The sequence below is a fragment of the Callorhinus ursinus genome, unplaced genomic scaffold (genome assembly GCF_003265705.2).
Source record: "Callorhinus ursinus isolate GAN/ISIS: 27379988/994484 unplaced genomic scaffold, GSC_fseal_2.0 scaffold4, whole genome shotgun sequence".
In the NCBI taxonomy this organism is placed as follows: Eukaryota; Metazoa; Chordata; class Mammalia; order Carnivora; family Otariidae; genus Callorhinus; species Callorhinus ursinus.
In genome coordinates this window covers 29,673,882-29,696,380 of record NW_027397066.1, presented here as the reverse complement: position 1 = coordinate 29,696,380, position 22,499 = coordinate 29,673,882, and the positions used below count along the sequence as shown (strand labels likewise).

General features: G+C 35.4%; 1 protein-coding gene across 8 annotated transcripts in view; it reads left to right on the top strand.

Moving 5' to 3' along the window:
* ARAP2 (ArfGAP with RhoGAP domain, ankyrin repeat and PH domain 2) overlaps positions 1-22,499 on the top strand; it is a 181,163-nt gene that overhangs the window by 97,533 nt on the left and 61,131 nt on the right. For all 8 annotated transcript variants that reach the window (XM_073891514.1, XM_073891516.1, XM_073891517.1 and 5 more), the window contains 3 exons: positions 12,429-12,592; positions 17,196-17,408; positions 20,578-20,683. In XM_073891514.1, coding sequence (XP_073747615.1) covers positions 12,429-12,592; positions 17,196-17,408; positions 20,578-20,683 — 483 coding nt within the window. The remainder of the gene's footprint in view (positions 1-12,428; positions 12,593-17,195; positions 17,409-20,577; positions 20,684-22,499) is intronic.

The following is a 22,499-nucleotide window of genomic DNA, read 5'->3' as shown; positions in this document are numbered from 1 at the left end:
AGTTCATGTAAAGGTTAATGGGGTGGAGTTACAGATTTTGGAGTTACCGATATATAGAAGGAAGGACAGGAAGTCACTTAGGAAGAGTCTATAGAGTAAGAAGGGAAGAATTAGTGGGTTGGAGCCTTGATGAATACACATCATTTTAGAGGCCGGTAATTGTCAGGAGCTGCCTTGAGTTGTTAAGCTAGTTTATCCAGAAAGTGAGGCAAGAAACCGAGAGTGGGGTCACAAAACCCGGGGAGAGAGAGTATTACAAGAAGGCAGGAACAGTCAGAACTGTTAGGTGCTGCCTGATGAGGGCAGATACTCCCTGGGATAATTGATGCGGAGTCCATCTGGTGACTTTGAAGGGAGCAGAAGTGATAAAGCAGAAACTGGATTAGATTAAGCCTGGGAATTGAGTAACTTGAAACAGCTGGTGAGTTTGGCAAGGATGTCTGGAGGTTAACAGGATTCTCGAGGTAGAAGGGATTTGTCCCAGGAAGGGTATATGTGTGCAGTTTGTTTTAGATGGTTTGAACTTGTGCAAGTTTAAATTCTGATGGAAGGAGACACAAAAAGGGAGCTATTGAAGGTATGAGAGAGGACAAGAAGAGACCAAGGTCCCTCGATTGTAACCAGAAGAAAAGAGGAATTGATGGATGGTTTTGGATGTTGGAAACTTTCTAGATCTCGTGGGTGGAATGTTGAGAAAGATACCCAGTCTGATGGTTTTCAGTTGCTTTGAGATGAGGACGACTCCTGAGCTTTTTTGGCCTGGGTGACTTTACGATGGTTGTATCATTTACCGAGATAGGGAATGTGTGCTCCTCTCTCAGTACTCAAACAAGGCCAGTTAATTATAGCTGTGGTTGCTCAATGAGGTGTTCTAATACCATGTCAAAAGAAGAGAATTTCACTGCATTGCCCTCTTTTTCATCTCTCTTTTCATCTCTTTTTTAGCCTCTTGGGAAATAATGACTGTAAGCGAAAGTAGACTGTTAGACTTGTCAATGACAGATAAAATTGTGGCTTTAGGAAATAAAACAACTTCCAGTTATTCATGTTGATGGCATATAGAGATATTGTGAATAATTGGAAGAGAGAAACCAACCAGCTCTAAGTTTAACCTTTGTTTCTTTTTGCTAGTGATGTCTTGAACCAGAACTGCAAATCATAAATAAATTTAATAAATTAATTTTACATCTTTTCCCTCACCTTGTCTACCTTTGATTAAAGTGCTAAAATATATTAATATTTCTTAAAGCCAAGGAGGAGAAAGAACCCCCCTGAAATGGAAAAGTTCATAAATTGATAATCGTCCACTGAATATAGTCACTATTTAGATATAGATTTTAATCTTCATGGTGATTTTCTCTATGTGCATAGCATGAGTGTCTTTAGACAGAAAAATATTACAATAATATTTTGCACACACAGAACATTTTTGCTTTAAAAAGCTCTAAACAGAAGGTGTTCCAGATGGTGTCACTTTAATGTGTATTCTTTGTATACTTTAAAAATTATTATTTTGGAAAATAAAGCTTTCTTGATTACACTTAAGGGTTTCTGGCATGCTCTTTGGTGCTATTTGGTGCTATTATTGGGACTTAGATTTTGCTTTTTTTTTATGCCTTAGGATTTCTTTGTGTGAAAAAAGATAGTGTTTTTGAGTATCTATTGTTAGTGAGTGTTCTGGACCATGAGGTTAGAAGGCATTTTCCTGGATAGTAGGTTATATATTCACTTTAACTAGAATGTTCAAAACATCCTTTTCTTAAAATTTGAAAACTATTTCTGCACTTTAGCCTGCACACTCTGTATATCTTTTTCTGATGAATAAGCTGCTCTGTTCACAATCTTCACTTTCTGTAGCTACATGCCCATTTGTCAAAGACACCTTTTATTAAGCTTTTGCTGAAAGGTTGTTGGTCATAATGAATACAATATGAGTAACTCAGATATGTTATCAGAAACAGAAAAGACTGGCATTTTTTGTTTTGTTTTGTTTTTAGTGGGTGTGTGTTTGTTTTTTAAGATTACTTGGTTGACCTATAGTAAAGCATAATACACTTGATGGCTCCCAGGCCTGGCTGCATTCAGTTTTAATTGCAAATTCCAGACATAAAGAACCTAACACTGGAGAGTAAACACTTCATCAATACATTCCACAATTATGGGACAGACTACCTTTCTCAATTTGGGAGATTAACGCCCTGAGTTTAAGATTCTTATTTTAGATCAATTTATTACATATGATGTTTTTTTTTTCCTCTTGAATTGTATTTTGCAGCAGCTGATATGTTAGCAATACTCTGGAGGGTGAATTATCTTAAAGTGGTTTCTAAATTGTGCATGTAATTGCAAATTAAATAGTAGCCGATTGCCCACAATATCAGCTTGACTGCTTTTGTAACTTTCTGGTGATTTAATTCGTAGAGATAGTTTAATCTGAATGTTGCCAAGACAAACGAGATTCTCTTCTCTCACCGCCCCCACAGGTTTTGCAAAAAGAAAGGGACTATTCAAACTTATAAAGTGGTTTTTTGTTAGAATTATAATAAAGGGAATGCATGACCATTTAACATAAGGTAGATTTTTTTTTAAAGATTTTATTTATTCATAAGAGACAGAGAGAGAGAGAGAGAAAGGCAGAGGGAGAAGCAGGCTCCCCACTGAGCAGGGAGCCCGATGCGGGGCTCGATCCCAGGACCCCAGGATCATGACCTGAGCCGAAGGCAGACGCTTAACCATCTGAGCCACCCAGGCGCCCCCCACAAGGTAGATTTTAAAGTATATATTATTTGCTTCCAAAGTTTCTCTTACTCAGTTTAAAGCACCATCCAAATGCTAGAATGTAAGCTTATGAACAAGTAAATGTGATATTATCTGAAGAGCTATGAAAGAATGAGAAGATTGCTTCTCAATAAATAGTAGGATAATTTTTTTTTTTTTTAAGAGAAGCGTATTTAACTGGATCTGGAATTCTAGGTAGGATTTCAATAGAAAAAAGAAAATGAGGGGGCTAAGAGACTGAAGTATTCAGGAGGTGGAAACAATAGATTCAGAGGAATAGGAAGGCTAGGGAACCATGTCAGTGCAAATTGACCTGGACCTTGAGTTCCTGAGGAGGAAGCATGATCCAGTGAACCTGGAAAGATAGATTGACACCATATTAGTATTATCAGTTAAATGTAGTTAATAGTTTGTCTTGTTCTGGAAAAGGATTGCAGGTTCTTTACAAGGGTACAGAAGATGTAGTTTTTTGAAAGATATTTTAAAACTTAAAAAAAAAATACTGTTGTTAAAAGGGTGAATTTGGATTTATTCTGCAGCCACTGGAACACCATTAAAGGTTTTAAGCAGACTTGAAACAAGGCTGTTTCTTCCTTTCCTATACATGATTGCCTAATAGTGTGCAGAGATGAGATTGTAAAATGGAGCCTTTGCCTTCCTGGGGAGTTAGGTGTTTTGACACTTCTTACTGAACTATTGGCTTTAGACGAAACAAGATATTTAGAATAGTATTTATTTCTGCATTATTTTTGTGACACAGTCTCTGCATCTGCAGATTTTCTTCACAATTGTTTGTTTGCTTCTGGCTAAACTTCCATCCTTATGCAGTGAACTCTTATCTGAAGGTGTGGGGAAAAAATGCTGTATTTCTATAAATTAAAATGAGAGTGACTGGTTGCAGTGACTAAAGAAAATGTGCCAGACTCCCATTTCTGACCATGAAGAAATAACTGGCATGGAACATGCCCTCCCATTTCAAACAACTAGAAAGCCAGACAAAATATATGAAACTATTTTCAGACTCTGGGACAATAGGCATTCCAGGATTATGATTATGAAGAGAAGAGAAACAAATGAAGTAAGATTTAAGATCACCTTGTCTCTCTACCTGCAGGCCCTTTTCCTTCCATGGCACAGGGAAAGGGGAGACCGAAGCAGAATGTGGTGGTTTTGCTACATTGCAAAGGTAGATATAGGAGTTTGGGGAATCTGAAGTAGCTAAAATTTTCCAGAGAGAATATTAGAACAGAGGTTAATATGTAGAAGAGAGTTTTGGAAGTCTTCATAGCAGTTTCCTTTTCACCTGTGGCTCAGTACTAATCTGGATATTTGTCGGTGAGATTCCCAGAGGCCGGGCCATGGTACTGTGAATTGAACAATGCCCAGAACTTAGATGGAGTGCGATCACATTCCATCCCGCTAGGTGAGACCTCATTAAACATACAGGGCATTGGCAGAGACCCCAGAGGTAACACCATTGATTTAAGGCTAAACTAGCTCTAGGGTAAAGGTAGATTTATTTTTACCTTATTACTAAGCTTAAAAACAGACCTCCAGCCTTGATGTCCATTGACAGATGAATGGATAAAGAAGATTTAGTGTGTACACACACACACACACACACACACACACACACACACACACACACACTGGAATATTACGCAGCCATCAAAAAAAAGAAATCTAGCCATTTGCAATGACATGGATGGAACTAGAGGGTATTATGCTAAGCGAAATAAGTCAATCAGAGAAAGACAATTATCATATGATCTCACTGATATGAGGAATTTGAGAAACAAGACAAGAGGATCATAGGGGAAGGGAGGGAAAAATGAAACAAGATGAAACCAGAGAGGGAGACAAACCATAAGAGACTCTTAATCTCAGGAAACAAACTGAGGGTTGCTGGAGTGGAGGGGGTGGGAGGGATGGGGTGGCTGGGTGATGGACATTGGGGAGGGTATGTGCTATGGTGAGCACTGTGAATTGTGTAAGACTGATTAATCACAAATCTGTACCTCTGAAACAAATAATACATTATATGTTAATAAAAAAAAATATCTGCAAATCTGAGGGAAAAAAAAAACAGACTTCCAAAGGACCCCAGTGCTCCACAAGTAATTTAGTTGCCAGGTGTCAAACAGGCAAATGATGCCAAAATAAACATCAACTCTCTCTAAAAGAAGACAACAGTCCTGACACTCAGCACTCATAATGTCTAACGTATGATTGAAATTACTAGTGTTGTGAAAAAGCTGCAAATCAGTTCACAGAAACAGAACCAGAAATGAGAAGGATAATGGAATTAGCAAAGACCCTAAATTGGGATTATTAAATATTATAAATGTGTTCAGAGATGTAAAAGAAAACATAAACATAATGAAGAAAAATGGATAACTAAAAAAAGAACCAAATGGAATTTCTAAACCTAAGTAATACACACTCTGTAAAGAAAACTTCACTATCAGCTTAATGCCATAGTCGATTCTACATAAAAAAGAGATCAGTGACCTTGAAAGATCAGTAACCTTGAAAGCATGACAATAGGATCAAAACACAAGCATGGAAAGGAAAAAGACTAAATAAAATCAACAGAGCCTCAGTGACCAGTGGGGCAATATCAAGCAATCTCATGTAAGTGTTAATTAGAATCCCAAAATGAGAGAAGAGAAAGAAGTCAAAAAATCTTTGAAGAATTATGGGCAAATCTTATGTGAAATTGATAAAAACTATTAACCCACATGTGTACTAAGATCAGCATACCTAAAGTATGATAATCAAATTGCTGAAAACCATTTTGAGAGAAAAAAAATTAAGTACCAAGAGAAAAAAGACACATTAAATATAGGGGACAAATATGAGAGTGTCTTGTCACAAACAGTGCAAGCCAGAAGATAGTATATTGAAATCTTTTCAAGTGCTGGAGAAAAACAAAACAACAACAACAACAACAAAAACTCACAAAATAAGCAAACCAGCAGCTGTTAACCTAAAATACTAAATATAGCAAAAGTATCTTTCAGAAATGAAAGCAAAACAGTATGGCCAAACAAATGCTGACTTATACTAAAAGACTCAGTGTTTTCATTTTTGTGTAAATGCATAAGATACTCCCTTTTTCAGTTATTTTTGTGGGGCATGCTGTTAGCTTTTTGGTTGTGTTTAAAATGTTCTTTATGTAATTGTATTTATTTTTTATACAGTCAAATTTATTTGTGAAGGCATTCTGGTGTTGGGCAGTAGACCAGGCTAGAATATGATAGTCTGTCCATACTTTGTGGTTATTATGTTGCAATTTTGAGAAAATTGTTTTTTGTAAGTCCTGGGGGTTGGTTTCTAGGTCTTATTGAACTGTCTTGATTCGTCATAGGATATAAGAATATTTCTTATAGACATTGAAGTGCCCTTTAAAATTTGAGAAATGGACAATTAGAATAATTTGTTTCTCTGTAGTTAGAGTTCCTCAAAGTAACTTTTCAAATTTTCAAGATGTAAATGAAATATTTCTTTGGAATTCTTATCTAGAAATGTAAAATCATTGTTTGATAATACTTGGAATCACAAAGTCGGCCAGTATATGTGTTGAAAATGTCTTTTGATGCTTTATTCCAGGCACAGAGATTAGATAAGCATCACAGGAGAAAGTTGTTGAACTGAGGCTATTAAATGTCATACATCTACTTCACTAGATGCTATATTTTAGGATTCAGTGCTTGACAGGTTGACTCAGGAGTTAACTTGTCATTACTTGTTCTACCCCTCACTAGTTCACAAGGAGACAGCTAAACTTGTCATCATGGGATTTCTTCTGAATAGAAAAACAAAGTTTGAAATGTGCACAGTTGATGGCAGAATTATACTGGTATTGCAGGAAGGTTGTTGCATTTTGGATTTCTTTCACTGTACCTGTTTGTTTATAAGCAAATAATACCAAATATTTTGTATATATTTAAAGTATCAAGTTAAAAAAAAAGAAAATATGTAAGAATCAACAAAAATTAAAACTTTCCCTTTACCTAAACTCCTGAATTTAGCAAGTCCTAATTTTGATTGTCTACATAATGTGGAGGCTTGATATTTCTCAGGGAAGTTACCTGAGTTATATAGTTTCAGTTAGACGAATGTACCCAGCAATAGAACGCTTTTGAGCTAAAGATGATTTGAGTTAAATGAAAAGGCTAAAAGCATGTCAGCAATATTACAGCAAGTGTCAGATTTCTTCAAAAAGAAAATTCAGAAACAGGAGGTCAGGGCTGCTCTGGCACAGTGGAGAATAAGAACAATAGATACATATGTCAGAAAGCAAGAGATGAAGATTACAGGCATGCATGTCAGGGAAGAAGTAGTCGTTCTAGCAAGTTCAGAAGATGTTAGCAGTGTGTGTAGTAAAGCTGCTAACTTTATCTTCTTAGAGAAACATTTATAGAGAAGAAACTGAAGGAAAGAAAGGTGGACTTTTATTTTCTTTTTAAATTAGGGCTAGTGAATTACCAGGAATGTAAAAGATGAGCTCCCCCAAAACAAAACGAAAAACAACCTAGTGTTCATGCAGCTCATTTCTTTCTCTTTAGTTGAACCCAAAGTAGCCTGTTCAGAGTTTGAAATCAAGATCAAATAGTTTTACTTTGATATAAATATACATCAGTGATTACTTTTAACTTGTTTTTCAAGTGAAATTTTTCATATCTAGTAATAGGACTTAAAAAACTTATGTACCGCAAAATGCCGTGCACCGTGCTTATGACTAGACATACCAAAATGCTTTCTTCCTTGCTTGTCTGTGCCAAGTTTGGCTTGCAAAAACATTTATACATAGATGGTATAATAGAGGGCAAATCAGCTATTCATAATTAAGAAGGGACACACATACTAAGCATCTGGATCTTAGGGATAGGCTATTAGGGATAGAGTGTCAGGGAGGGTTACCTGGACTATACTTGGGAGAGAGTTGGAGTAGCCAGCCAAAGATCAGGAAATATTTATTGCAATAACATGTGGATTTTTTTTTAAGTGTGTCTTTAGTGTAGGAGACCGGCAGAGTTGGAGGGGAAAGTATGGGCCAGATCATAAAGGCCTTTTAGTCTTGAAAACGCCGGAGCTGTAGAAGGGAAATAACTAGAAAATTATGCCGCTGGCTTTGCATTTATTTATTTATCAATTCATTTTTAATTTTTTTTAATTGAAGTGTAGTTGACACGTAATGTTAGTTTCAGGTGTACATGTAGTGGTTCAACCTTTATATATATAGTGAAGTGATCACCATAATAAACCTGTCTACCATTTGTCACCATAAAAGATTATTACATATTAGTATATTCCCTATGTAGTACATTGTATCCCTGTGTCACATTATTTTAACTTGAAGTTTGTACCTCTTATTTTCTACTTGGTTTGTACCCTTCCCCTGTTTTCCCCATCCCTTCACTCTCCTCTCTGGCAACCACCATATTATTCACTGTATCTAAGGGTCTATTTTTTTCCTCAGTTCCACATTTAAGTGAAATCATATGATATTTGTCTTTCTCTGACGTATTTCACTTAGTATAATACCACCTCTGTCCACCCATGTTGTCACAAATGGCAAGATTTTATTCTTTTTTATGGCTCAGTAATGTTTCATTCAAACATATAAACATATACATATAAACATACATATATATGTATACACATATACTGTCAATTTCTTCCTTTATGTCTTAATATTTGCTTTATATAGTTAGGCGTCCATATGTGGGTGTGCAAATATTTACACGTGTTCTACCCTCTTGTTGGGTTGATCCCTTTATCGTTATGTAGTGTTTTTTTGTCCCTTGTTACATTTTTTTGTTTTAAAGTCTGTTTTATCTAATATAAAGTGTTGCTACACCAACTTTCTTTTTATTTCCATTTGCATGGAATATCATTTTCCATTCCTTCACTTTCAGTCTGTGTGTGTCTCTAGATCTGAAGTGGGTCTCTTATAGACAGCGCATATACATACATACATACATACATATGTCTTTTTAATAATCCATTCACCCTCCCACTTTCTCTTTTGATTGCAACATTTAGTTCTTATTGTAGTTATTTATAGATGTGTACCTATTGCCATTTTATTCATTGTTTTCTGTTGTTGTTGTAGTTTGTTCCTTTCTTCTCTCTTCCCTTAGGATTTGGTGACATTTGGTCCCTGGTGTTGTTTGTATTCCTTTTTCTTCATTTTGTGTGTGTGTGTGTGTGTGTGCGCGTGCCCATGTGCGCACGCGCGCGCAGCTTTTATAGATAATTGGTTTTTGGTTTCCATGATGTTCATATGTAATATCCTTAGTGTATAGTAGTTTGCTTTAAGTTAATGGTTACGCCCAAGCATGTTCTAAAAGCACTACATTTTAACTGCCTACCCCCTACCACATTTTCTGTTTTTGATAATCACATTTTACACATTATTATCTTAGTAGTCCTAGATGATTTTACTACTTTTGTCTTTTAATCTACATTCTAGCTATATCGGTAGCTAGATCCTCTTCCTTTACTATATATATTTACCATTACCAATGAGATATTTTTTTCTTTCATAGTTTTTAATTTCAGTTATGGCCTTTTCTTTTTTATTTAAAGACATCCTTTTAACATTTCTTGTAGCTGGTTTGATGAACTCCTTTAGTTTTTGCTTATCTGAGAAACTTCTTATCTCTCCTTTACTATTGCTGGGTGTAGAGTATTCCTGGTTGTATTTTTTTTTTTTTCCCATTCAGCACTTTGAATATATCATGTTACTCCCTTCTGTAAAATTTCTGTTATAGAATCAGCTGATAGTCATAAGGGGGTTTCCTTGTATGTAAATAGTTGTTTTTCTCTTGCTGCTTTTAAGAGTCTCGATTTAATTCTTTATACTAGTTATAATACGTCTTGGTGTGGGTCTGTTTGGGTTCATGTTATTTGGACTCTGTTCCTGGACGTGGATGTCTGTTTCCTTTACCAGGTTAGGGAAGTATTTAAGCATTATTTCTTCAAATAGGTTTTCTGTCTTTTTTTCTCTTTGTTCTCCTTCTGGGACCCCTATAATGCAAGTATTTGAATACTTGACGTTGTCCCATTGGTCCCTCAAACTATGCTCACTTTTTAAATTACCTTTTCTTTTTGCTGTTCTGATTGGGTGATTTTCATTCCTCAGTCTTCCATTCCTCTGCACTGATCCATTCTCCTGCATCTTTTAATCTGCTGTTGATTCCTAACTTCCTTCCAGTTACTATATTCTTCAGCCCTGATTCTTTTTTATATTTTCTTCCTCTTCATTGAAGTTCTACCTGTGTTCATTTATTTCTCCTTTGATTTTAGTAAATATCTTTATGATCCTTACTTTGAGTCCATCTGGTCTAGCGTCAATCAAAGCCATTGGTTCCTTGTTTATTTTCTGTTCAGATTATCTATTGATTAAGCGGGGTGTTAAAGTCCCCTACTATTATGGCATTATTATCAATTAGTTCCTTTATGTTTGTTATTAATTGTTTTATATATTTGGGTGCTCCCATGTTGTGGGCATAAATATTTATAATTTTTGGATCTTCTTGTTGGATTGTCCCCTTTATTATGATATAGTATCCTTCTTTATCTGTTCTTACAGCCTTTTGTTTTAAAGTCTAGGTTGTCAGATAGAAGTATTTGCCACTCTAGCTTTCTTTTGACGTACATCTGTGTGATAAATGTTTCTCCATCCCCTCTCTTTCTTTTGTTTCTTTTTTTTTTTTTGGTATGATTTTATCTATTTATTTGACAGAGAGCACACAAGAGGGAGGACCAGGCTCCCCACTGAGCAGGGAGCCTGATGTGGGGCTCGATCCCAGGCAGACGTTTAACTGAGCCACCCAGGTGCTCCCATCCCCTCATTTTCAATCTGTAGGTGTCCTTAAGTCTAAAATGAGCCTCTTGTAGACAGCATAATGATGGGTCTTGTTTTTTTATTCACTGTGACACCCTATGTCTTTGGATTAGAGCATTTAGTCCATTTACATTTAAAGTAATTATTGATAGATATGTATTTATTGCCATTTTATTATGTGTTGTTTCTGGAGATTTTCTCAGATCCTTTATTGTCTTTGTCACTTTTGGTCTTTCCTTTCCACTCAAAGAATCCCCTTTAGTATTTCTTGCAAAGCTGATTTAGTGGTATGACCATTACTTTGAACTCTTTATCAGATAGATTGCTTATCTCTGTTTTGTTTAGTTTTTCTGAGATTTTGTTTTGTTCTTTCATTAGGAACATATTCCTCTGTCTTATTTTGCCTAATTCTCTGTTTCTGTGTATTAGGTAGATCAGTTACATTTCTCAGTCTTGAGATTAGTTTTGCATATTAGATCATTCTGGCAGCCCTGAGGAGTGGAGATTAGAGAGGTGGAGAAGTGGGAAAGCAGGTTTATTAGGAGGCATTTTAGCGACCTTAAGGAGCAGTGTGAAGACCTGAAATCAAACAATGTCAGAATGAAGAGGAAGCAGAGTAAATATATTCAGGAACAAGAATCAACAGAATTCATGTGGCAGTGATGGGGTTGGGGGGGGTGGGAGCCAATTTAAAATTAATTAATCCTGGGGTGCCTGGGTGTCTCAGGGTTATGAGATTGAGCCCTGTGTTAGACATGCTGGTCGTGGAGCCTGCTTAAAATTCTCTCCCTCCCCCCACAACTTGCATGTGTGTGTGCACACTCTCTGTCTCTTAAAAAAAAAAAAATCCTAGATTTCTGGTGGGATAAGTGGAGAATTTCAGTACCAGTTTGGTAGGAGAAAGAGAAAGTTTTGAGATAACTGTGGCACATTAAGATGAGGGTGTCCAAAAATTAATATTAATTAGTATTATGGTTTACTACTTAGTTATTAATATTACATTCACTGAGTGTTGAGATGTATACTATTATTACCCTCATTTTGCCACTGATGAAACTGAGGCCCAAAGAAGGTTGATAACTTGTTCCAGATCACAAAGGAAGCAAGTGCAGAGTGAAAATTTGAATTTGAGAGGTGATTACATTTTCCAGTCTCTTGGCTGCTTTATGCTCTTGCTTTTCAGTCACATGGAGATCTGATCTGTGAGATAAAGTTATAACCTGGAGATAGAGATTTGGAGTTACCACCTCCAGATGAGGGCTGAAACCACTGGCCTGGATGAATGACAGGTCTTTGCACAGTCCTTGGAGTTCATGCAAGTGCACTGAGGTTCAAAAAGAGGAAGTGAGCTTGTGTAGGAATTGAGTGACCAGAAAGACAGGAGGAAAAACCAGAAAGAATTGCATTACAAAAGCCAAAATGTATTTTTTTTTCTTAAGAAATGAAATCATCGACAGTTTTAAAAATCTTGAAAAATGTAGCCACAAAATCCAGTCACCCATGATGTTGGCCAGAGTAGTTTCAGTTCAGTTATTCAGAAACAAAATAAAAGGGGTCAGGAAATGAAGGGAGGTGAGACCATGAATTCAGAGAACTTCTGTACTTCCTGGAGAGATGTAACTGCACAGGCAAAAGAGAGATGGAATGGAAGCTAGTGGTAGACAGAGGGGTTTTCTTCTCACGGATGAGACAAAATCACATTTGTATGGATTTAAGGATAATCTGTCTAGAAGTAAGAATTAAAAAAAAACAACATCCAGATTATAATTTGAAATGCTTTTAAACTTTACAGAACATTATACATCCATGGGCATACCAAGTTGGATTTCACAGTCTGGCATACCGCAATTGAGAAAGCAGCAGGTACAGATGGTAATGCATTACAGGATCAGCAGCTCAGCAAAAATGACGTTCCCATTATTGTGAACAGCTGTATAGCATTTGTTACACAGTATGGTAAGTATCACAGAGTTTTTATTCAACCCCCAGAACTCATACTATCATTCTTAGAGTTTTTAAGTGGTACCTCCATTGGACTGCATTAGAGCTCTTTATATTTGTAAATACATCCGTGAAAAATAAAAACGTAGTCCCTGTTCAGCCAAATGCCATTCCTTCTCCCAATAAAATTCAAATTACGTAATGTACTTTTACTGTTTTCTTCTTTCACATGCATAAAAATTTTAAATGCCAGATAGAAAGAATCTATATTATAAAATGTATATTAGAAATAGGTTGAAGACTATGTTTTTAAGAGGTTACAAGCCTACAGTAAAGTCTAGGAAAAGGCAAAGGGTTGCCCCATAAGCATGTTTTTGGAAGTGGAAAACTATGGGACAGTATGTAGAGGAATTTATTTTTTTGGTGCCATACATTCAAAGTCTGTGTGTTCATTTATTTCATTCAACATGCTCTTGTTCACATGTTTACATTAAGAATCATGGTTATCGTAATAGTTTTGACTTAATTTTAACAGGCATTTTTATGAATAGCTTGCAAGTAAAAAACAGCTGGTTGACACATACATGGTCTAGCTTCATTTTAATTTAATATGCTATGATAGTATTTTAGATGTCCCTGAAAAGTAAATAAAATATGCCTTGATTTTTCATGTTTATTTTCAAATTACTTTGAATTCCTCAAATTCCTTCTTTCTGCTACGTATTTCCTTAATACTCTAAAAGGTAGAAATTTGTTAACTATATTTTTAATATAAAAATGTTTTCTACCTGTTAATCTGTAGATAAGTGCCATTGATTTAGATTACAAATGTGGAAAAGTAAAATGATTGATCTTATATTTTGAAAAGCAATTAACTTTTATTTTTGTTCTCTCAATATTAGAAATGTCCTTGGGTGTTTTTAATTTGAAAAGAGGGTGTAATCCGTGAGAGCTGCTGTAAAACATTGTGTTATTAGTTTCTTACTTATTTATTGTCCTTGTGTGCCAGCCGTCGATCTTGGTGCTGGAAATACAGCAATGGGAGTAAGAAGTTAAAGACAAAGCCGTGAATCATGGGTTTTAGTGTGAGAACTGACAATAAACTGATACGAGCAAAATGTCAAAAATAACAAAGGCCACGAAGAAAATAATTTTTAGAAATTAAATTTATAACATACATACATTAATCTATTTTCTTCTGGGGAGAGTGCCATTTTATGTATTTTGTTTATTTCACATGTAATCCAAGTACAGGTATCATTGATACTCAGATTCACTGTTTGAATTATATAGGTTTGAATTATATATCTACTGTAAATATGTATGTAATCACATTATGTGTCTATTACTCTATGAAATTTCTTCCTATGATAGTATGTCTGTGTTCTCCTTATCAATGGTAATCATCTGTTTATACGAAAATGGGGGAGGAGGAAGGTTATGGTCTTCACTTATTAGCCATTCCTTATTAGCGCACTTGAATTTCGTAGGTATAAATGAATTACACACATACTATGTTTTAGCAAGAGCATAACCTCATTGGGAATTTTCACATCATGTTAGTTTCATAATGGCATAGGGTCTTTCTTAAGCTGAGAAATGATTAAAATAACTCTTCTAGCTCCAGTGTATCTAATTTAATGTTTCTCTAGGGAAATCAGAAGTTTCTTTGTGGTGTTTCTTTGAATTTAAAATCATTAAGCATTAGATTGTTTTCAACCAAATTTCATACATTAAAACTACTTTGTAACTCTGGCACAAGGTACATTAACTTGCATATTAAAGTAATAAAGCCAATGAAAGACTCTATGTTTTGTTTGGTTTGGTTTTTAATGAACAGAACATGGGGAAAATCCAATGTTGCCAGCATGTATAGAAGGGAAGATATCATATGCACTTAGAAAATGCCCAGTGATTAATAGAATGCAGATGGTTGACTCAGAGCTTACAACAGCAATTATTTTGAACTTCCTGACCTTTGTATTAAAATCTGAAGGCCAGGGGTGCTTGGGTGGCTCAGTCGGTTAAACAGCTGCCTTGGGCGCAGGTCATGATCCCAGGGTCCTGGGATCGAGCCCCGCATCAAGCTCCCCACTCTGTGGAGAGCCTGCTTCTCCTTCTCCCCTGCTTGTGCTCTCTAGCTCTCTCTCTCAAATAAGTAAAATCTGAAGACCAATTTTTTGTGTTCACAGTGTCAAGATTTGAACTTGACCAAGTTCACAGTCAAATTTTTAGAGTTTTAATTTTTTAATGTGTTATAGTAGTTTTTTGGGGAAATTAATTTATGTAAACAAAATTTTTAAATTCACATGCAGTTAACTTATTTGAGGACTAGCTATTAGAAATTCACTCAACTAGGAACATAATATCTCAAAAACTTAGTCCCAATTTTTTTGTTTTTGTAGAATTTGCTTATTCTTGCATTAAATAATCATTTATTGAATGCTTACTAAGTTCTAGCCATAGTGTAGTTAACTGTACGCAGAGAGCAAGACATCCTTGCCTTCTAGGTTTTTACACATTTTTTGAATCAAAGACAAACAGCTGGGCAGTTACATCTCAAGTGTACAAAATTCTGTGGTAGAGAGGTTCAGGGGTTGGTACAGGGTGAATTTCACCCAGAGTAGGGGTGGTCATAGGGAGCTTCATGGGTGAGATGTGGTGCCTACCATGATTAAGAGAAAACAGGAGCTAGTTAGAAGAAGGGAATAAGGACTCTAGGAGGAGGGACAGGGTGCGACCATGGGGAAGTCATCTGTTGAGGGAACTTTGTGTAGTTAAATGTGGCCAGAGCTTAGTGTTGGAAGAACCAGAGATAAGAGGCAGGAGGGTTAGGCTTATTCATGTAGAGCCTTAAATGTTGTAATATATACACAAACTTGCCCTCTAGGCAGTGGGAAGGTGGTATGCAGTTTTTTAAGCCTGTTGGTAACACCAGCAGACCTGTATCTCGGATCAAGCTGTTATCAGTGTGGAGGCGGACTGGAGAGCTGCCCAAGAATAGCGGCAGGGTGTTTTGAAAATGTAGTGAGGAATCAAGTGCAAAAAATAACAGTACGTGAGATGGAAAAAGGGGGACAGTTTTGAGAGCAAGGTTGTGATGAAAAATATATGTGACATTTGTTTTGTTTCATTTTAATACTGTAAATGAGAAAGAAAAGTTCTGACTTACAGAGAACTGGGGAGAAGGCACTGCCATGTATTGAGATACAGAAACAAGATAAAGAATGTATTGGGATTGGTAGGTGACATAGCAAATGGGGCAGGAGACTTGATTCCTCAGATTTTTTTGATTTGTCCATGACAATCGTGTGTGTGTGTTACAGGTATTTTATAAAGAATCTGTATATTAAAGGGTGTGTGTGTGTATGTTTGACATCTTAGAAATGAAAACCTGGGTGAAAATGTGTACGTAGTAGTTGAAGTGATAAAGTTGGATGGGTTCACCCAGAGTATTTTTTGGGGAATTGGGAAGAGACTTGAGGATGGATTTCTGGAATGATTAGTAAATACTACGTGGTTGTATAACTAGAGGACTGGAAGAGTTATCATAGAGGAAGGGGGGAGGAAGATATGGGATCATAATGTCATGAAAGCCATGAAATTAAAAGAATTTTAGCAGGGATTCATTTGGAATGTCAAATAGTGCAGGGGATTCTCATTGGATAAAAATAGAAAAGCATATAGAAAGTAGGATGTCATTGGAATTCTTGATGAAGAATGGTCCCAGTAGAGTGGGGATTGGGCACAGAAGCAAGATTGTGGTTCAAGGATGAACAGGAAGGTGAGATGGTAGGAGAATAAATACAGGAAATTCAGCGGGGTTTTGGAAGGAGGAGACACCAGAGACCTGGGAGGGGGGGCAAGGGAGCATTTAATTTTTTTTGTATCATCATCATTACAATCACTCCTCTTTACTCTTCTTCCTCTTACTAACCATGCCTCCCCCCTTTGTTTATATAGGGCACTTAATGAATCAATAACTTTGAAAAGGAGATGACCCTTGGGGCGCCTGGGTGGCTCAGTTGGTTACGTGTCTGACTCTTGATTTCAGCTCAGGTCATGATCTCAGGGTTGGGAGATTGAGCCTCATGTTGGGCTCTGGGTGTGGAGCCTGCTTGAGATTCTCTTCCTCTCCCTCTGCCCCTCTCCCCCCTCAAAAAAACAAAACAAAATGAACAAAAAAGACGACCCAACTATCTCATCTAGAAGAAGGTGAAAATGTGAAACAGAAATTAATATACGAGTACAGACGGTTAAGAAATATACCAGAGAGCCTCTTTACTGGTGAAACTGGAGACAAGCTTGAATTCTGGGAGACAAAGTGAAGATAGGGTACCTGTGGTAAAAGAACATTTGCAGATACCATGAAAAACTGGGGGAAGGGCTGACCAGGGGTTTGCTGACAGCTGAGGCTGAAATAGCTCATCAGGTTTACATTTTAAATACTAAAATTAGTGGGCTGGGGAGGCTTTTTCCCTCATGCATGTTTATATCAACTCTTGGGTAATGATTTTGTCTTGCTTAATATCCCAACACAAAAATTTTCTATTTCTGAGATATAAAAGTGGATTTTGATTTTTGACTTTTTTTCATATAACTTTTTTTTTAAACAAAGGTTTAGGGTGCAAATATATCTATCAAAAGAATGGTGATCCTTTGCACATAAGTGAACTCCTGGAGAGTTTCAAAAAGGATGCAAGAAGCTTTAAATTGAGAGCTGGAAAACATCAGCTTGAAGATGTGACAGGCGTGCTGAAAAAATTTCTCTCTGACATTGATGATGCACTTCTTACAAAGGAGCTCTATCCATATTGGATCTCTGCTTTAGGTAATACATATAATATAGAATATAATAAATGCTTGCCTTCTAATTTGATAATTATATTTTTAAAATCTTTAATCTGAGAATTTAATTGAAAGGAAAAATGTACATATTGGCTTAGAACAGAAATTGTGCAAATATCAATAGTTGTTTATATCTACCTCAAAATAAATTTATAGTAATAATTGCTAAATAGTATGTTAAAGTAATTCTTAGTTTTCAGATTTCTTAGTGTTTGCTTTAACTTTGGAAGTGTTATGGTCAAGTCCATGTATGCTATTAATTTCTCATTAAGATTAAAATGAAAGGTGTAATATAAGATTTGTTTTATCTCATTTCCCCATTGGCTCTTCACCTCTATCATTTACCTCTGTAAGGGTACATAACAGTATTTTTTTTTAACTCTTTCTTTCTTCATTTTTCTTTCATTAATTAAAAAAAGCTTTATACTATTTAAGAAATGACCCTAGAAAAGTAGTTTATTTAATCACTTATTGGGTTAAATTGATTCAGTAAAACCTACATTTACATCCATTAATTCAAAATAACTCCTTTTACAAAAACGTTACAAAAATGAAGACTTAAATGTAAACATTACTTTTAATCCCATCTCTCTAATAGAACAATTTTAATTCTTATATATTATTTTATAGTCTTTGTCCCTACACCTATAATTTATATATAATCCTTATTATATCAATAAACCACAAACATTTCTCATATGTTTACAGTTTTTAAAAATGATTTTCAATCTTCATTTTTTTAATTAAAAATATTGAATTTTTTACCATAATTTACTAATATATTTCTCACTTGTACATTTAATCTGTTTCAAGATTTTTTGCAAAAGTGACCTTTGAATTTCACTATATGATATTCCTCTGTTGAGAAATGGGCTTTTTCAGTGAAAGTATTTGTTTAATCTCAAATATAAATATATTTTAAGGGATTAATGTGGAAATGATGTCATAAAACATCCACAGGTTGAAAAATTATCCCAAGAATGACCTGTATTAGTGTCAGCAAGTAGGGAGTGGGATTGTTATTAAAATAAAGCTTTTCTTTTTTAACTACCAGTTCAGAAGGCTTTTATTTGCCTCTTGATATTTCTCAAATCAATAGGTTCAACTCCAATCAAAAAGAGAGTTGATTGCATAATTACATGGGATATAAAATATGGAATTAGATAATATATCTCTTTAAGCTCAGTTATCTTGCCACCCTCATTTTTATTTCAGAAAGATTTCTTTGTAATTGATAACTATGAAATTATAGCATCTCGATAAAGGCTTATAATTTGTCTTTGTTGTAAAATCAGTTATCAAAAATTTGAGGCAAATAGACTTTTGCTCAGTTACCAGGTTCTATGACAAAGATGTCTTTAATGTTGTCAGGGGGAGGTAGTTGGTAGATAGTAGCATGTGTCAAAGAGTTATGTGTTCACCTTTTATTTGTATGTGAATTCTTGGAGAAGGTTTTGGATACTAGGTCAGATAGCCTTAAAGTCATTTGCTTTTAGATCCAGCATAGCCCTGACTTGTCAGAAGTGCCCTATGTTGGATCTGACAAGAATAAACCGGAATGTTTGTGGTGACCTCGTAGGAGAGCTCTCGTGGGTCCTGTGCACTGAGGCAAAGAATGCCTTGCAGTGTCATACCACTTATTTATATGATATATGATCTGTTCTAAGAACACCATTAAATTGAAGTCTGTGGCTAGCTGAACAGTTCCTTGTATTTTCTATATGACCTGAAATCTATCTTAAGTTTTACTTTCAAATTGCTTAAGCTTTACTTTGAAAATATCATCTATTTTATCCTTATTAGATTCGTGAAAATATGCTGTACTAGCATGACTTCTTATAGTAAGTGTAGTAGAATTAATTACATTTTATTGAATAAATACCATTACAGTTAGAAACTGGATGAGAAGAGGGTAAATATTTGGATTGTACTAGAGATGATAGATAATTCTTCATTCACTTCCAGTATAGTCCTTTGAATGTAATTTGGGTGTTTTCCACTCTTGCTTTTAGAGAGTCATCTACTAGCACGCTTAAGTCAGTATGATCACGTTTACTTTCGGAGACCTTACAGGCAGGCTAAATCAGAACAAAAGAGCTATCAGTTACAGTTTTGAATAGGAGTCTACTTCAGAAATGTGCCACAGAGTTTCTTACCTCCCCAGGGATCCTAATGCCCTTTACAAGTGACTGTGTACTTTTAAAGAATCATTAATGTGCTACTGTCTTTCTGTGAATAGAATAGGTAGGGCTAAGCAGAAAATGAAAAAGTCCTGTTTCCAAAGGTAGTTGGGAATTACAAGGGAATATATAAGTGCAATTCCCTTAAGTTACAAAGTCAGCACAAGGGTTATTTATTTGAAGAATGGCCTTTCATTTCTCTTATGAGCTAGCAGGTCAGATCAGACCACCACTATACATCTTCTAGAGTCTAAAACTTTGGGAGTTCCTGGGTCTAGTTTCTCCAAGTATTTAACCTCTGGAGTTAGGATAAGGAAGCATAATTCCTTTTCATCCTCCTTTCCATAACAGAGGGTCCATTCTACTCTAAGTCTGTGTAATAGTTTTCAGCGCCTGCACATGACTTCTTTCATTACCCCCTCCCTTTTCCAAGGAGTTGGAGGTGCCAGGCTTTGTAAAAGGCCCTATACATGGATCTGCGGGGTAATGCAGTTCATAGCTTTGGGATGGTTCATAGTTTTGGTAAGATTTTTGTGATTTCACAAAGAGAAGAAATCAGAAATGTCATTTTCAAATAACAGATAGTGAAATCTTTCCATAGCCAAAGAAAGTACTTTTGGTTTATCTCGCAATTTGTACTCCAATTTGAGTTATTAATTAAATATATTCCTATTAGTTGAAGTTCAGTTGTTCGTAAAGTGGAAGATAAAACGCAAACCTGGGTTTTGAAAGTGCTTCATTTTTAATCAGAAAGTATTAAAACTGTAGCTTATTATCATGTAATGTTGATGTAAATGCTTTTCCATTATTAGAGAAGTTTGAATGTTTATTCTGTTGAAATTTGATTAGATAACTTAGTGAAATACAATAATGACTACTGTTTTAAAATACTGTTAAAAGGCAAATTTGTAGTACAGACTCTTGGTTTAGGCCTAAAATTGTTTTTTGTTTTGTTTTATTTTTAACCTCTAGATACTCAGGATGACAAGGAAAGAATTAAAAAGTATGGAGCATTTATACGTACTCTTCCAGGGGTCAACCAAGCAACGTTGGCAGCTGTAATTGAACACCTTTACAGGTGGGTGGTTTCATGAGCTTTCCTAAACATTTCAAACATGCCTTTCAATACATCATTATTTCTTAAATTTAAAGTAGTATAGCAAACTTTCTATATGGGACTGTGAATTTCCCATCATATCTTAAAAATGGTTTCAATCTACCAAAAAACTACTAGAACTGATAAATGTATTCAGTAAGGTCATAGGATACAAAATGAATATATAGAAATCTGTTGCATTTCTAGAGACTAATAATGAGGTAGCAGAAAGAGAAATTAAGAAAATAATTCCATTTATAATTGCACCAAAAATAATAAAATACTTAGGAATAAACTTAACCAATGAAGTGAAAGGTTTGTACTCCAAAAATTATAAAACACTGATGAAAGAAACTGAATATGACAGAAATAAATGGAAAGATATACTATGCTCAAAGATTGGAAGAATTAAATTGTTAAAATGTCCATACTACCTAAAGCAATCTATAGATCTAATGTAATTCCTATCAAAATACCAATGGATTTTTTCAGAATTAAAACCAAGTAATCCTAAAATTTGCATGGAATCACAAAGTTCCCAAATAGCCGAAGCAATCGTGAGAAATAGCGGTAAAGCTGGAAGTACCACAATCCTAGATTTTAAGACATACTACAAAGCTCTAGTGATTGAAACAGTATGGTACTGACACAAAAATAGACACACAGAACAATGGAACAGAATAGAGAGTTCAGAAATAAACTCATGCTTACATGGTTTATTTATGACAAAGGAGGCAAGAATATACAATGAGGAAAAGACAGTCTCTTTAACAAGTGGTGCTAGGAAAATCAGACAGCTACATGCAATAGACAGAAACTGGATCACTTCCTAATACCATACACAAAAAACAAATTGAAATGGGTTAAATACCTAAATGTGAGACCTTAAACAATAAAAATCCTAGAAAAGGACATAGACAGTAATTTCTTTGACATTGACCTTAGAAAAATCTTTCTAGATGTCTCCTTGGGCAAGGGAAACAAAAGCAAAAATAACCTATTGGGACTACACCAAAATAAAATGCTTTTGCACAAGAAAGGAAACTATCAACAAAACAAGGAAGCCTACTGAATGGGGGAAGATATTTGCAAATGATATATCCAATAACGGGTTAATATTCAAAGTATATAAAGAACTTCTGCAAGTTAATGACAGAGAAACACATAATCTGATTAAAAATGGGTGGAGGACCTAAATAGACATTTCTCCAAAGAAGACAGTCAGATGGCCAACAGACACATGAAAAGATGCTCAACATCACTTATCAGGGAAATGCAAATCAAAACTACCGTGAGATATCACCTTACACCAGTCAGAATGGCTAGTAACGAAAAGACAGGAAATAATAAGTGTTGGCAAGGATGTGGAGAAAAGGGACCCCTCATGCACTGTTGATGGGAATATGAAATAGTGGGAATATGAAATATGAAATAGTGTAGCCACTGTGGAAACAGTATGGATGTCCCTCAAAACATTAAAAATAGAACTACCATATGATCTGATAATTCCACTACTGGGTATTTACTCAAAGAACGTAAAAGCACTAATTCAAAAAGATATATACACCCCTATGTTTATTGCAGCATTATTTATAATAGCCAAGTCACAGAAACAACGTTAAGTGTCCATCAATAGATGAATGGATAAAGAAGTAGTAGCATGTATACACAGTGAAATATTAGCCGTAAAGTAGAATGAGGTTTTTGTCATTTGCAACAACATGGATGGACCTAGAGGATATTATACTAAGTGAAATAAATCAGTCTGAGAAAGACAAATACCATATGACTTCACTTA